At 35.5% G+C, this 17,254-nt stretch overlaps 1 protein-coding gene across 8 annotated transcripts in view; it reads left to right on the forward strand.

The window, feature by feature from the left end:
* The window catches only part of CCSER2 (coiled-coil serine rich protein 2), a 310,783-nt gene that overhangs the window by 51,000 nt on the left and 242,529 nt on the right, over positions 1-17,254 (forward strand). For 7 of the 8 annotated variants that reach the window (XM_037803774.1, XM_037803769.1, XM_037803768.1 and 4 more), the window contains one exon: positions 308-504. In XM_037803774.1, coding sequence (XP_037659702.1) covers positions 308-504 — 197 coding nt within the window. The remainder of the gene's footprint in view (positions 1-307; positions 505-17,254) is intronic. The other variant, XM_037803775.1, reaches the window with a different exon arrangement.

The raw sequence follows: 17,254 nt of genomic DNA on the forward strand, positions 1-17,254 counted from the left end.
GAAATATTAAAAGAATATGAGGCTTTATTTGACATTCTAAAAATGTCACAGAAATGAAAGATGGTTAAATGAGTTTTCTTTATGTCTGTTGGAAAATAGTAGGTTATTTTAAAGACTTTGCCTCTTGGTTTTTTTTTTATTGTTTAGGATTTATAAAATGCTACCGTTATAAATGTTTTTCTTTTCGTTGACTTTTTTGTTATAATATATTAAATTATTAGAGATGATAGTTTTTGAATCTGAGAAATAATTATATTTTTGTCCATTAATAGCTGTTTTCTCTCTCTCTTTTTTAAATCAATTGAAGACAGGAGTGAATGTACAAAACATACTTCTGGGAATAACCTGATTTCTCCAGATACAGACTACAGAGCTGGTTCTTCATTTGAACTTTCTCCATCTGATAGCTCTGATGGAACATATATGTGGGATGAAGAGGGCTTGGAACCCATTGGAAATGTCCATCCGGTTGGAAGCTATGAGTCCTCCGAAATGAACAGCATAGTATGTATGGATTTATACACCCTTTTGAAATGTTTTTTTACCTTAGAGACACTTGTGATATTGTTTGGATTTTTAAAAAGTTTATGAATTAACTTTCCTGGCCTGAGAAGATGGACATTCAAATTTGCAAAGGGCCCACAAAATATCTGCCTCTAGTGTACAATAAAGCATGGAGTATATATTTACATTTGTGTCACGTGGCACTTGATTTAAATATACTTACACACATATGTATTCATAATACATTTTTATATACATACAGATGCCCTTAGATCTTACATTGATCAGGTGACGCTAAGCCAGCAGTTCTCAAAGGATGTGGGGGGAGAGAGAGCAATATCTAGAGGCATTTTTGGTTGTTACTATTTAGAGGTACTACTGACATCTAGTGGGTAGAGAGCAGGGATGCTGCTTAACATCCTACAGTGCACACAGATCAGCCTACCACAACAAAGAATTATCCAGCCTAAGATGTTCTTAGTGCCTTTGTTGAGGAGCCTTGGCCTAGGCTGTGCTGAGGTAACATTCAAGCCCAATTCTACACTAAAGTGTACTTTTTACTCTTACAAAGTGGGTTGCAGGTCTGGACAACTCTTTAGGGCAACTGCCTTCAGTGGTCTAAGCTGCTTTGATCTTGGGGATCCACCACCTGAATTTGAGGCTCTTTTGTGTCACTGTGGTGGTAAGAGAGTGCCAGAGGGTCTCACATGTGAAGTTACTTGCTTTGGCTAGGAAGTGGCACATGGCACTTTGGCTCACATGTATTGACCAGAACTAATCAGATGGCCCCACATACTTACGGGGGCCAGGAAGTACAGTTCTCTTGTGTGCCTGGAGGGCAAAGAGAATGAGATATGGGCGAGCACTGCAAGACCTACCAGTATTTATGAACATATTCTTACAAGAAGGATTTCAGGTAGCTTGTAAAATATATATAATACAAGATTAAAAAAACAGTAAAGAAATTGCAGCAAAGAGGAAAAAAATCAGGTCACAGAACATTGGAATAATGTAAGGGTGAGGTTAATAGGCAAAGTCATGCTTGTATTGTCCTGAAAACTTGCTAGAGGTAGTGGTTCTGAGTGTTCTTGAATCTTTCCTAAAAGGAATTTCAGATTATGGTGAGGAAGACATGATTTACACTGTCCGCTAAAAAAAGAAAAACAAAAACCAGAGGGATTAGAGAGAAGCTCAACTATTATTAGAGATGATAAGTGGAGAAAGTTTCTTCCATGGATTCTTAACAAGACAGTGCTTTGATATATAGTAAATAATGTCTCTAGTGATACCCTAATAGTTCGTAGTGAGTTTTTTTTGTGGCTACATTTTAAAAATGTGCTTCAGCTTCAGTGTAAAATAATGACGGAATTCTAAAAGACGCATAATTTAGTAAAATGTTTCTGTAGTGTGGCCAAATTGTGCCATCCAGCTGCACAGCTCTATTGTTTGTCTTAGTGTACTGGACAATTATAGAACGTTTGATGAATGAATGGGGTGTATCTTTCAGGCAACATTCTACAAAGATTTCTTAGAGCTGAGTGTTCGATAAGTGTTGACTAGCAGTAAGTTTTAAGTTCTGTTTCTGAAATATAACAACTGTTTCTTAAAGCTGAGACTGGGGTAGTTTCAGAAGTAAGTCCATAACCAGAATGCCCCTTTGTACTCTGCTACACTTGGATTTGACAAAGGAGAAATCTCAGGAATTTTTAGATATTTTACATTTTATTCATTAATCCATGAAATTGTCATTTAAAAGGGCAGTTTGCTATTGCAAACTTAAATACCAAGCTAGGCAACTTGTGAAACAGAGATTCTAGCTAGTGAGCTTTAGAATTATTTTGTCAAATTCTTCTATTCCAAACCTCTGCCAAAACTGCTATTGGGATTTTGAATGTCATTGAATAAAAACTATAAATTAATAATTTGAAGATCATCATCTTTCTCATATTTTCCCCAGTATGAGATCTGTTCTTTCCTGAAATAATTTATTTGAAATGCAGTGGGAGAAAAATGTTATTGCTGTTTTTTTTCAATAAAGGCAAGATTGTATTTCTAGATATTAGAAATTTCTCAACTATACAAGTACACAACATAGAAAATTGCTTGCTTAGTTCTTTCATGAAGATATTATTAGCTCTCAGTAATACATGATGAACTTTATAATTTTTAAAGATAGAAACAGTCAATGAAGAAATCAGTCAAACTGAATGAGATGACATTAGAACAGAGAGAAAACAAAATGTGAGTTGTTTAGATATTGAGAGCCTGGCTAGAACTATTCAAAGGATTTTGTTTTAAGAAACATTGCAAGTAATGTTGATAATGTGCCATGTGAGTAAAGCGTAGTTGGTATGTTTTGAAGTGACTCTTTGCAACTACTTAATATATAAAATATGATTTTCCAGTAGTTGTATGGGAGAACTGGTAGTCTTTGTGGATATTTTAAATTACATGTGGATTTCAGGCAACGTAATATTCTACACTCTGTGAAAATTCCAAGTCCAAACCTGTGACTTGGAAAAAATAAATATGGCAACTGGTGACATGTTAGGTTGCACAGACATAGAATAGGAAGAATAGGATACATATTTAGTTTAGAGAGAGTATCTTTATCTCATTAGATAAAGGATGTCCAAAAAAGATTATAATTTCTAGCCATATGTGCTTTCTTTTTTAATTTTTTAATTTTTGATTTTTAATGCAATTTTATTGAGATATATTCACATACCATACAGTCATCCAAAGTGTACAGTCAGTTCACAGTATCATCATATAGTTGTGCAATGAATTTTTGAACATTTTCATTATTCCAAAAAATAAAAATAAAAATAAGAATAAAAATAAAAGTGAAAAAGAACACCTAAAACATTTCACACCCCTCCTCCCCCCCATTATTTATTTAGTTTTGTATTAGGATTCTCTAAGGAAATAGAACCAACAAGAAATATCTGTAAATATAAGATTTTATGAAAGTGTCTCACACAACTGTGGGGGATGCATGAGTCCAATTCCATAGGGCATGCAGTGAACTGGCAACTCTGATGAAGGTGTTCGACAAGTTCCTCAGGAAACGCTTCACTGGCTAGCCAAAGAAGTGAAGGTTCTCTCTCTTTCTCCCTTAAAATTCTTCAACTGATTGGATTACATCCAGCTGATTGAATTCTGTCATTGAGGAAGTCTTGCCCTTCATTGATGTAATCAGTCACAGGTGCAGTCAATTGACTGATTTAATAAACCAGACTTCTGGTTTATTAAGCAGCCACAAATGTACTTGGAGTGACAGGCCATTGCTTGCTTGACTAGACACCTGGGCACTATCACCTGGCCAAGTTGAGACATGAACCTAACCATCACAACTTTTTGTCTCCATTTTTCTACTCATCTGTCCATATACTGGTTAAAGAGAGTGTGAGCCATGAGATTTTCACAATCGCACGGTCATACTGTATAAGCTATATAGTTATATGATCATCATCAAGAATCAAGGATGTTGTACTGCAGTTCAGCAGTTTCAGGTATTTTCTTCTAGCTATTCTAATACACTAAAAACTAAAAAGAAGTATCTGTATAATGCATAAGAATAACTTCTAGAATGATCTCTCAACTCCATTTGAAATCTCTCAGCCACTGAAACTTTATTTTGTTTCATTTCTCTTCCCCCTTTTGGTCCAGAAGGCCTTCTCCATCCTATGATACCAGGTCCAGGCTCCCCTAGGAGTTGTGTCCCATGAAAGTTTAATATTTCCACATTTATCCCCAGTCCCTCAAGGGGGCTTTGCAAATAATTTTTATTTTCTGCCCAAATTACTCTGTGATGTATCGTTGCTTCATGCTAGTCTGTACAAACCAACCAGATCTAACCCCCTATTCAAGGTTTCATGTAATTATGGTATTTGAATAAACTGACCATACAAGTTAAATTAGAATGTCTTATGTGCTTTCTTAATAGGACTTCTTTTAAGTTTCTGATGATTAAAGTGGAAATGAACATTGTTTCCAGCAGATGGCAGCAACAAGCCACTCAGTACCTGACATTTCTCAGAGGTTCACTATCGTTAGTTTGCTGTTGAGTAACTAGTGACAAAATAGCCTATTCTAAAAGAGTTTAGAACTTATCTGGGTTGATCGCTAGTCTTTACTATCCATGAACTTCCTTATTGATCATTAGGCTGTTGAATCTGGAATAGGAAACAACAAAAATGTTCGTTCTGTGCTTTGGAAAACATGGTGTGTCTATGTTTTTCTCTGCTTGCCTTCTGAACTAAGAGGCTGGAAAACAGAAAGTCTTTGAAGTGATAGAGAATTACGAAAAAAGTTGAGACGAGTGTGCTATAATAATGGATTTATCATTTTTGCTCTGCTGTTCTATCAATTTTTTGCTTTGTAAATTTTAAGCTTATTTTGTTAAGTGTGTACCTGTTGACAGTTTTTGTTTTCTTGGTGAATTGGACTTTCAGTCGTTATTTAATGATTTTCTTTATTTCTAGTTATGCTTTTGGTTTTAACATCTCCTTTTTTCAGATATTAATATACCTTACCAGTTTTATTTATATATTTCCCTGCTTACTATCATCGTTTTTTGTATGTATAACCAATACCTGATTATTTTAAAAAATCTAATCTTTCTTTTCACTGGTGAGTTTATTCCATTTATGTTTTGTATTTACTGATATACTTGAACTTCATTCTGCCATTTTATTATTTTTTAATTTAAATTCTCACCTTTTCTATTTCTTCTTTTTCCTTCTTTTCCCCAAATATTTTTGTTTGATAGCTCTAACTTAACCCAAGAGGAGCTTTAGCTTGTCCTCATTTTTCTTGACCCCTCCCTCTCCTCTCATCCAAGTTCTCCCTACGGATCCCATATTTGCACCCTGCCCACATCCCCACCCACCAAACCACTACCATGGGAGTTTTCTAGAATAATGGTCATTCCAGTCCAGGTCAAGATAAGGTGCTTTCACTAGAGTGTAAGTCAGCTGCCACTACTGACACAGACACAGGTTTAGTTCAGCTGACATTGTTTTGATTGCAAGATAACTCTTTTTTAAGAAAGCAGTGTTCTGATTTACATTCTGTGAAATCTCCTTATCTTGGGTAGACCCCAACAAACAGTTTGCAGATCAATTACTTTGCTTAGAGTCTAGGCTATTTATGTATTTAAATGCTAACAGTATTTGGTTGAGGTATATTTTGCATACAATAAAATAGACAAATCTTCTGCATACTGCTCAGTGATTTTGACAAATGTAAGTACTCATTTAACAATCATCCAGATTAAGATACAGAATATTTTTGTCCCTTCAAAACGTTCCTTCCTTTCCCTTTCAATCATTCTGTCAGCCTTCAGAGGCTCAACCACTATTCTGATTTCTGTCACTATATATTAGTGTTGCCTTTTCTTCAATTCCATATAAATGGAATCACAAAAAAAAGTACTATTTTATCTCTGGCTCCTTTTAATCCATAGGTATGTGTTAGTTGTAGTTTGTTCATTCTTCTTGCTGTAACATGGCGTATTCCTTTGTGTGAATGTATTACAACTCATTTTATCCATTCTGTTGGCAGGCATTTAGGTTGTTTCCAGTTTTTGGCAAGTAGTGAATTATGCTGCAGTGAAGATTTTCATATATGTTTTTTGGTGAAATATATGGAAGAGGAATTCCTAGGTTATAGGGTGTGCTTGTGAACAGCATTAGATTCCTGTCAAAACAGTTTTCCAAAGTGGTTGTACCAGTTCATACTCCTAGAGGTAAAGGAGCTTTCCAGAATTTCCACTTCCTTGCCAACACTTGGTGTTTGTCTGTCTTTTTTGCATTTTTTGGCTATTCTGGTGAGGGTATAGTGATATGTGTGAAGATTTTGTTCTTTGTTTCATGATATAGCAACTCAAGTTGAGTACCTTCACCTGAGTTTATCGGCCATTAGGCTGTTCTTTTTTGTAAAGTGCCTTCTATCAGGTACCAGTTTGTCTATATTTTTTTCTTACTGACTTGTAAGAATTCTTGATATATTTTGGATATAAATATTGCATTGAATCTACAAATATGTCTTCTCCACTCTGTGGGTTGCTTTATTATCTTTTAATAGTGTTTTTTGATGAGTAGAAGTTCTCAATTTCAATATAGTATCCAATTTACCAGGTTTTCCTTTATTGTTAGCAGTTTTTTTGAACTGTGAAATCTTTTCCTACCTTAAAGTCATGAAGATATGCTCCACTGATTTGTTCTAAAAGATTTATTTTTTATCTTTCACATTTTGGTCTAGAATCCATCTGAAATTATTTTTGTGTATGGTACGAGTGATGTAGAGGTCAAGATGAATTTTTTTCTTGCTTTTGGAAAAGATGTATTTCCCCCACTCTATTGCAGGGTCATCTTTGTCATAAATCAGCAGTTCTATATGCATTTCTTGACTCTTTTTTATTCCATTCTAGTTTTCTATCCTTGTGTCAGTATTACACTGTTTTAATTACTGTAACTTTAAAATAATTTTGATGTCTGGTAGTGTAGGTCTTCTACCTTTGTTCTTTTCCAAGATTGCCTAGTTCTTCTTAGCCTTTTGCATTTCCATTTAAATATTAAAATTAGTTTCAAAGAACTCGTGGGAATTTCAGTGGGGATTGCATTGAATTTTTAGTTAAATTTTGGGGAGAATTGACATATTTATGATATTGAATCTTCCAATCCATGAGTATGGTATATTCCTCAATTTTTAAAGGAAGTTTAGAAATATTTCTTGATAATGTTTTTTACTTTTTGTAAAGATTTTACATGTTTGAATTATTAGGTATTTGATTTTGCCACTGTAAATGGTACCCCTTTTAGCATTTTATTTTCTAAGTTTTTGTTGCTATACATACAAATATACTTGTTTTTTTGTATACTGACATTTTTTTATTTCAGTGATCTTACTGAATTCACTTACTACTTCCAATAATTTGCCTGTGAATGTTTTTGGAGTTTTGACATATACTACACAAATCATTTTTTTTTTCCAACAAACTTAAATCAAAAGCCACTGGCTGAGAGAAGATTATTTGTGACACATTTAATGAGAAATAAAATTCAGACCACGTAAGAAGTTCTTCCATATCAATAAGAGAAATGCTAACACATTTTTTTTTACACATTTTAAATCTTTGTTTTACTAAGGGAACAACTGACTAGATTTGGGTTTCTGCCTTGGTGACTGAGGCAGCTAGACCTTATTGAGACTTAAATATGTGCTAAGTTTAGTAATATTCTTAGCAGCATTTTATGTGAGAATAAGAGTGCCTTAGGTTATTTGTACTAAATTTTGGTATTTTTTTCTCATCCAAAAATTTAGAAGAGGAAGGTCAAAATATAAAATCTGGCTTGTATTTGTCTTATTTGGTTTTCTTTTGAATTTTAGTGAAAATTCAGGAAGCTTTAAATTGTTCTCTATTCTCTGTCATAGTGGTCTTACTACTGTCATTTAATTTTTCATTGTGGTAGTTTACCTGTTTACTACTGTCCTCTGTTTTCTGTTTGTCATCAAATGTCTGCTTTTTGGAGAATGACTCATTTGCAGTCTTATTGGAGAATAATTATATTTTGAAAATTGGAACATTCAGATTATCTGCCACTTTCTTGCATCTCTATACCGAACTATAGTAGATTAGGAGAATGAAAGGAGAAAAGGTAATAGAGGACTTTCCATGCATTTTTTTTCTTTTTGGTTCATGAGCAAGATTTTTTTTTTTTTTTTTTTTTTAATTCCCACTATGTATTCCTACTACTCTAGTTAGTGGGCAATAAGTTACTAGGTAATATATATGAAGTAAGAGTCAGCTGCTGCTTCAGTGGAAACTCCTCATCCAAATTGAGAGGAAACATGCTTAGTTTAGATCCTTAAAGGAAGGTTCCGTGTTTATTTTTAATTAACAGTATATGCCAAGCCATTAAGAGTTCAGAGTTTGAGAAGGTTTGTGCAAGGTCAGTGTGACAGGGGAGGTTTCTTTATGAGTTTAAAATGAAAGGGGGATTGTTGCATTTGTTTCATATCTATTGCCTGCTTCTTCAGAACACATTAACAGGGATCAGCTGGCCATCTATTTTTATAAGTAAAGTTTTATTGAGCCACCACCATGCCCATTCATTTACATATAGTAGTTACTCTAAGGCTACTTTCATGCCACCACAGCAGAATTGAATAGTTACAAAAAGAGATGATAGGGTCCACAAACCTAAAACATTTAGTATGTGATCTCTTAAGAAAAAGTTTACGAGCCCCTACATTAGAATACTGTTGATAGTTTTACAATTTCAGAAATTGATTTTTCAAATATAACTCTGTGTAAGTTTTAGGCATTCTGTTTTCTCTTTGTCATCATTCCCATTACCATTCTTCATCTGGTCCCCCAGCAGAAGACATCCACCCACCCACTCAGCATATCTGAAGGCCTGCTACGGCAAGGCACTAGGGCCGGTGATCAAGACAGCTGCAGATTCTCTTCTGGAGCTTATATTCTAATGGTGGGGACAGATGTAGCTGAAATAATTAGCTAACTCAGTGATTATCTTCAACCAATGACTGGGGAAAGTGCTACTGAGAATTCCAAGGTGTGAAAGTATATTAATTGTATGAACTGGTCTAGTGTGCGGTATTAGTAGGTAAGGCTTTTCAGGAACTGTCTTTCCTACTTTGGCCCAGGGATAAATGAGATGAAAAGGACATATGCATTTGGAAGAATGTTATATGTTTTAGGAAACAGCATGCGGGAAGGCTTAGAGACAGGAGGGATTGTAGTGTGTTTGAGGAACTAAGAGAAGGCCAGGACTGCCTGAGCACAAGAGAAAAGGGGAGTGGCAGGCAAGGAGGCTGTCAGTATAGGGCTTTTAGTGGAACTCGAAAGACTGAGGTCTTTATCCTAAAACCTGAAGGGGAGCCATTAGTCCCTTGTTAAGCTGGAAAGGGACGTGATGTGATTTAAACATTTTTAAAATGTCGCGTGTAAAGGCTGAATAGTGGGGAGCTAGACAGGATGCTGGAAGATCGGTTATGAGGCTGTTGTTCGAGTAAGAGGTGATAGGGGCTTGAGCTGAGGAGGTGGCAGAGTGGAGATCTAGAGAAGTGGGAGAGTTTTCAAAGGGATTTAGGAGGTACAGTTGAACAAAATCTGTTATTGACTGGCTATAGGGAAGCAACTCTTTCTACAAAAGTCATCCTTAATTGCCAGTTTGACTTGTTCCTTTCCCATCTGTGTTCCCCTTCCTTGTAATGTCAAAGCTCATCTCCTTTGACTGGCTTCCTTCTCTCCATGATCTGTCCTCCCCTCAAACAGGTCTATCTAGTCACTTTTAATCTCCAGCTCCTACTACCCTCATCTCTTGAATATGGTTGACCCTTTATCCCTCTCATTACTCCTTTAGGTTTCTGGACTTGGTTCATGACACATAGAAACACTTAAACTAAAGGTACTGTTTAATATGCTCATTTTTTTTCCTTTACACATTGTGACATAACCTATTTACAAAATAAGTTTCTAAGGTATCATGTGTCACAATAGCAATTTGCAAGTAACTAAAAATGTGATGCTGGTACAGATGTGGTAGTGGAGGGACAGCTTACAGAAAGTTGAGACGGTCCTAATATAGGTAAATGAAAATCTCAAGCTGATATTGATACTTTCAACTATTCTCTGATCCAGAATCACAGAACTTGAAGGAATAGAAGGAATCAATCAGATCAGGAGATAGAATGAGATGAGGAAACTAAATTTTTCTCAATTCATATATTTTATCAGACTAGCAAATATTCCATGTGCATTTAATTATTAGCCTGTTAATATAACTTTTATGTTTGAAAAAAATTTAAATTTATCATATATAGTTGCTGTGACCCTTTTAACATAATTGTATTTTCTTCATCCTATATTAATGTTTCTTATAGATTAAGTATATTACAATATGAAGTTCAATTTGATAATTAGCTATTGAGCTTCTACTGTATTCTAGGCATGCTGTTAAGTGCTGAGAATAATGCAATGCATAAGGTGTTTTTAATGAGTTCAGAGTTTAGTATGATAGGCAGATACATTACAAACATGATCATAGTTTGATTTTGTAGGTGATATCATGTGCTGATTAGAATGCATGTGGTCTCAAAGTAACACATAAGGGAAATTTAAGTCTGTGTGTGTGTGTGTGTGTGTGTGTGTGTGTTCAGAAGGTTCCAAAGAGGAAGTGATGTCTGAGTAAATTTTTGAGGAATGAATGCAAAGTTGACCAGTTGGCCAAGTAAAAGGGGGGTTGAGCATTTCAGCGTAGTAAAGAACATTTGTAGTGGCATGGAGGGATCACAAGTCATGATGTGTGAGGAATGTCAGCCTTGCTAAGAGTGTAAAGTGTGAGGTAGAGAGCAGCTGGAGATGAAGCTAGAGAGATAAGAAGGTGGAAAGGAAGAGAAATGGATTTCAAACTGAAGGACAAAATTGTTCTTGCAATGTTTACAAATCAGATTTTTAAAATAGTATGAACACATAATGTTAGATATTGTATCACTATTTCTATTTCAATTCCTTACAAATTATGAAAGACTGAGTGCTGTCTTTCATAATTTTCTTCTGAGCATTTTTGTCTTCTTTCATAAAAGTAGAGTTATTATTGGATTACCTAAACCCCTTCTGGGTCTAAAACCTGTGTTTCAGAGTAGAAGTTAGTGAACATAAAAGAAATTTGTTTTTTTAAAAAAGTGATTTTACTCCACCATGCTTCTTTTAACCTAGCACAGTGCCTGGTGTAGAGTAGATGCATAGTTAGTAATTGTTATGGAGAAAAGACTGGATTCTGTGAGTTAGAGCAGATAGATATTGTAAATTTGTTATTAATGAGGGCACACAGGCTGAGAAGCTAGATGCTTTTCACTAATTGGGGGAATTTTAAGAATTGTTGAGTTACTTGTGCTAGTATGAATGAGTAATTGAAAATCTTTCATCTCAGCTATTCTGTTCATTTGTTCTTTGGCGATTAGAACAAAAGCTCAGAATTTTATTGTCGTCAGCCTCTCCAAGTTTTAGTGGCATTTAGGTGATACCTTCAATCTTTTATCCTGATTTTAAGAGCCAGACAACCTCTATTTGCCGAGGTTACCAACCTGGTAGCTCAAATTGGGCTGCCTGGAGGCATAGTTGGAAAGTTGGGCTGTGGAACCCTTCTACCTTTTAGTATTTGAGGAAATAGTGAAAGCATTAGAACATTAGACCAAGCGTCGGGCAGCCCAAATTTCAGCCCTAGCTATATAGTTAGTGTCTCATATGACATAATCTTTTTACAGTGTTCTTCACTTGTAAAAGGTTGCATCAAGTGGAAGCCTTCTCCAAACTGTTATTCTGGTTTTTTTTTGTTTGTTTGTTTGTTTGTTTTCCTTCTTTATGGGGCTTGCTGTCCCCTTCCTTGTTTATAGTGCTGGAAGAAGTGGGGACACTGGTATACCAGTCTTGAAAATGCCTATCTCCCTGGAAATTTAAATTTCCTAAATTTTACTTACTCATTTTGAAATTCCTTTTATTAGTGGTAAAAAGGCTTTCAGGCTAACCTGAAGGTGACAAGTAAGAAAGAACATTTTTCCTGCCCACAGGGTAGGACATATGATATAGCTTGATTTTTTTTTTTTTTTGAAATAATTTTAGATTTAAGAAAATTTGAAAACAGTACTGTTAACCTTATTATGTAATCATAGTACAAAACCAGAAAATTAAGTTTGATGTAATAGTGTTAACTAATCTGCAGACCTAATTTGAATTTTGCCAGTTTTCCCACTCACTATCCTTTCTGTCTTGTTCAAAATCCAATCTGGGGTTCCACATTGCATTTGATGGTCCTAATTCCTCCAAGCTGTGACAGTACTCAGTCTTTCATAATTTGGACACTTTTGAGGAGTACCGACCAGTTATTTTGCAGAATGACCCTCAATATGGGTTTGTATTATGTTTTCTCACTATACTGTTTTGGCAAGAATGCCATAGAAGTCTTGTCTCCTTTTCACTGTGCTATGTCAGGAAATGCTTGATGTTGACACGTGTTATTACTGATGATGTTAACTTTGGTCACTTGGTATCTGCCAGGTTCCTTTATTGTAAAGTTATCATTTTTACCTTTATCATTAATAAGTATCTTATGGACAGAACTCTGAGACTCTGCAGGCATCCTATTTCTTGTCATAGTTTTGTACATTAATGTTATCATCTGTTGATGTTTGCTGCGATGTTTACCTAGTGGTAATTTTCCTATATACAATGGAATTCTATAAAAGCTGTCATTCCTCCCTATATGTTTGTTTATTTTTCATTCAATTATTTATTTCTGTCAATATGGACTCATGTCTACATATTCTATGTCTACATAGTCTATGTATTATAACCCATTTTTTAATTCATTTTTTTTAGATATATTCACATACCATGCAGTCATACAAAGCATACATTCAGTTGTTCACCATACCATTATATAGCTGTGTGTTCATCACCAAAATGAATTTTTGAACATTTTCATTACCACATACACAAAAATAATAAGAATAAAAATTAAAGTGAAAAAGAACAATTAAAGTAAAAAAGAGCACTGTGTGCCTTGTTTTTTTTTTTTTCTCCCATTTTTCTACTCATTCATCCATACACTGGACAAAGGGGAGTGTGGTCCATATGGCTTTCCCAATCACATTGTCACCCCTCATAAGCTACATTTTTATACAATCTTCTTCGAGATTCATGGGTTCTGGGTTGTAGTTTGATAGTTTCAGGTATTTACTGCTAGCTATTCCAATTCATTAGAACCTGAAAAGGGTTGTCTATATTGTGCCCACCAGAGTGACCTCTTGGCTCCTTTTGGAATCTCTCTGCCATTGAAACTTATTTCATTTCCTTTCACATCCCCCTTTTGGTCAAGAAGATGTTCTCCATCCCACAATGCCAGTTCTACAACCCTTGCTCGGAGTCATATTCCACTTTGCCAGGGAGATTCACTCCCCTGGGTGTCAGATCCCACGTACGGGGGAGGGCAGTGATTGCACCTGCCAAGTTGGCTTAGTTAGAGAGAGAGGGCCACATCTGAGCAACAAAGAGGCATTCGGGAGGAGGCTCTTAGGCACAATTATAGGGAGGCCTAGCCTCTCCTTTGCAGCAACAGTCTTGCCAAGGGCAAGTCCGTGGTAGAGGGCTCAGCCCATCAAACCACCAGTCCCCTATGTCTCTGAGCACATCAGCAACCATCTAGGTGGGGAGCCTAACACCCCTGAATTCTCCACCAGCTCCTCAAGGAAGCTCTGCATATTTTTTTCATTTTTTTTAAAATTAACTCTTTTTTTTTAAATTAACTATATTAAAAAAAATACAATGAAAAACATTTCAAGCAAACCATAACATAACAAGGAAGTAAGAAAAAGACAACTAACCTAAAATAACTACTTTATTTCCAACATCTTCCTACTCTACCCCAAGAAAATAACTTAATATGGCAACATTTGTGTGAACTTGTTTCTGCCCAACCCACCAGAAATTAACAAACCATAGTCATTTCTGGGCATTCCCAGAATGTTAAATTTACCCACGATAGCTTATCTGTTCTTATTGGGTTATCATTCCCCCTTCATTAATTGCTCTCTAGCACTAGCTTCCTTACATTCTACATTATAAACCATTTATTTTACATTTTTCAATGTTCACATTAGTGGTAGCTTATAATATTTCTCTTTTTGTGCCTGGCTTATTTCGCTTAATATTATGTCTTCAAGGTTCATCCATGTTGTCATATGTTTCACAACATCGTTCCTTCTTACTGCCACATAGTATTCCATCGTGTGTATATACCACATTTTATTTATCCACTCATCTCTTGAAGGACATTTGGGTTGTTTCCATCTCTTGGCAATTGTGAATAATGCTGCTGTGAACATTGGCCTGCAGATATCTGTTTGTGTCACTGCTTTCAGATCTGGGTATATACCGAGAAGTGCAATTGCTGGATTGAAGGGTAACTCTATCTGTAGTTTTCTAAGGAACTTCCAGTGTGGCTGAACCATTATACAGTCCCACCAACAATGAATAAGAGTTCCAATTTCTCCACATTCTCTTCAGCATTTGTAGTTTCCTGTTTATTTAATAGCAGCCATTCTAATTGGTGTGAGATGGTATCTCATTGTGGTCTTAATTTGCATCTCTCTAATAGCTAGTGAAACTGAACATTTTTTCATGTATTTCTTGGCCATTTGTATTTCCTCTTCAGAGAACTGTCTTTTCATATCTTTTGCCCATTTTATAATTGGGCTGTCTGTACTATTGTCATTGAGTTGTAGGATTTCTTTATACATGCAAGATATCAGTCTTTTGTCAGATACATGGTTTCCAAAAATTTTTTCCCATTGAGTTGGCTGCTTCTTCACCTTTTTGAGAAATTCCTTTGAGGTACAGAAACTTCTAATCTTGAGGAGTTCCCATTTATCTATTTTTTCTTTTGTTGCTTGTGCTTTGGGTGTAAAGTCTAGGAAGTGGCCCCCTAATACAAGGTCTTGAAGATGTTTCCCTACATTATCTTCTAGGAGTTTTATGGTACTGTCTTTTATACTGAGATCTTTGATCCACTTTGAGTTAATTTTTGTGTAGGGTGTGAGGTGGGAGTCCTCTTTTGTTTTTTTGGATGTGGAAATCCAACTCTCCCAGCCCCATTTGTTGAAAAGACTGTTATGTTCCAGTTCAGTGGTTTTGGGGGCCTTATCAAAGATCTGTTGGCTGTAGATCTGGGGGTCTGTCTCTGAATTCTCAGTTCAATTCCATTGATCAATATGTCTATCTTTGTGCCAGTACCATGCTGTTTTGACAACTGTGGCTTTATAATAAGCTTCAGAGTCAGGGAGTGTAAGTCCTCCCACTTTGTTTTTCTTTTTTAGAGTGTCTTTAGCAATTAGAGGCATCTTCCCTTTCCAAATAAATTTGATAACAAGCTTTTCCAAGTCTGCAAAGTAGGTTGTTGGAATTTTGATTGGGATTGCATTGAATCTGTAGATGAGTTTGGGTAGAATTGACATCTTAATGACATTTAGCCTTCCTATCCATGAACATGGAATATTTTTCCATCTTTTAAGGCCCCCTTCTATTTCTTTTAGTAGAGTTATGTAGTTTTCTTTGTATAGGTCTTTTATATCTTTGGTTAACTTTAGTCCTAGGTACTTGATTTTTTTAGTTGCTATTGAAAATGGTATCTTTTTCTTGAGTGTCTCTTCAGTTTATTCATTTCCAGCATATAGAAACATTACTGACTTATGTACATTAATCTTGCATCCTGCTACTTTGCTAAATGTTTATTAGCTCTAGTAGCGGTATCGTTGATTTCTTGGGGTTTTCCAGATACGAGATCATATCATCTGCAAACAATGACAGTTTTACTCTTCCTTTCCAATTTGGATGCCTTTTATTTCTTTGTCTTGCCGGATTGCCCTGGCTAGCACTTCCAGCACAATGTTGAATAACAGTGGTGACAGCGGGCATCCTTGTCTTGTTCCTGATCTTAGAGGGAAGGCTTTCAGTCTCTCACCATTGAGTACTATGCTGGCTGTGGGTTTTTCATATGTGCTCTTTATCATGTTGAGGAAGTTTCCTTCAATTCCTACCTTTTGAAGTGTTTTTATCAAAAAGGGATGTTGGACTTTGTTGAATGCTTTTTCAGCATCTGTTGAGATTATCATTTGATTTTTCTGTCTTGATTTGTTAATGTGTTGTATTACATTGATTGATTTTCTTATGTTGAACCATCCTTGTATGCTTGGAATGAACTCCACTTGGTCATGGTGTATGATTTTTTTGATGTGTCTTTGGATTTTATTTGCAAATATTTTCTTGAGAATTTTTGCATCTGTTTTCATCAGGGAGACAGGCCTGTAGTTTTCCTTTTTTATAGCATCTTTGCCTGGTTTTGGTATTAGATTGATGTTAGCGTCATAAAATGAGTTAGGTAGTGTTCCATTTTCTTCGATGTTTTGAAAGAGTTTAAGTAAGATTGATGTCAGTTCTTTTTGGAAAGTTTGGTAGAATTCCCCTGTGAAGCCATCTGGTCCTGGGCATTTATTTGTGGGAAGCTTTTTGGTAACCTATTGGATCTCTTTGCTTGTGATTGGTTGGTTGAGGTCTTCTGTTTCTTCTCTAGTCAGTCTAGATTGTTCATGTGTTTCCAGGAAATTGTCCATTTCCTCTGCATTATCCAGTTTGTTGGCATACAGTTGTTCATAGTATTCTCTTATAATTTTTTTAGTTTCTTCGGGATCCGCAGTAATGTCACCTTTCTCATTCATTATTTTGTTTATATGGGTCTTCTCTCTTTTTGATTTTGTCAGTCTAGCTAGGGGCTTGTCAATCTAGTTGATCTTCTCAAAGAACCAACTTTTGGTGTTATTTATTGTTTTTTTGTTCTCTATGTCATTTATTTCTGCTTTAATCCTTGCTATTTCTTTTCTTCTACTTGGTTTAGGATTGGTTTGCTGTTCATTTTCTAGCTGCTTCAGTTGATCCATTAGTTCTTTGATTTTGGCTCTTTCTTCTTTTTAATGTATGCATTTAATGCTATAAATTTCCCCCTCAGTACTGCTTTTGCTGTATCCCATAGGTTTTGGTATGTTGTGTTCTCATTTTCATTCGTCTCTATATATTTAACAATTTCTCTTGCTATGTCTTCTTTTACCCACTGATTGTTTAGGAGCGTGTTGTTTAACCTCCAGGTATTTGTGGATTTTCTAAGTCTCT

This window comes from Choloepus didactylus, chromosome 15 (assembly GCF_015220235.1).
Source record: "Choloepus didactylus isolate mChoDid1 chromosome 15, mChoDid1.pri, whole genome shotgun sequence".
Lineage (NCBI taxonomy): Eukaryota > Metazoa > Chordata > Mammalia > Pilosa > Megalonychidae > Choloepus > Choloepus didactylus.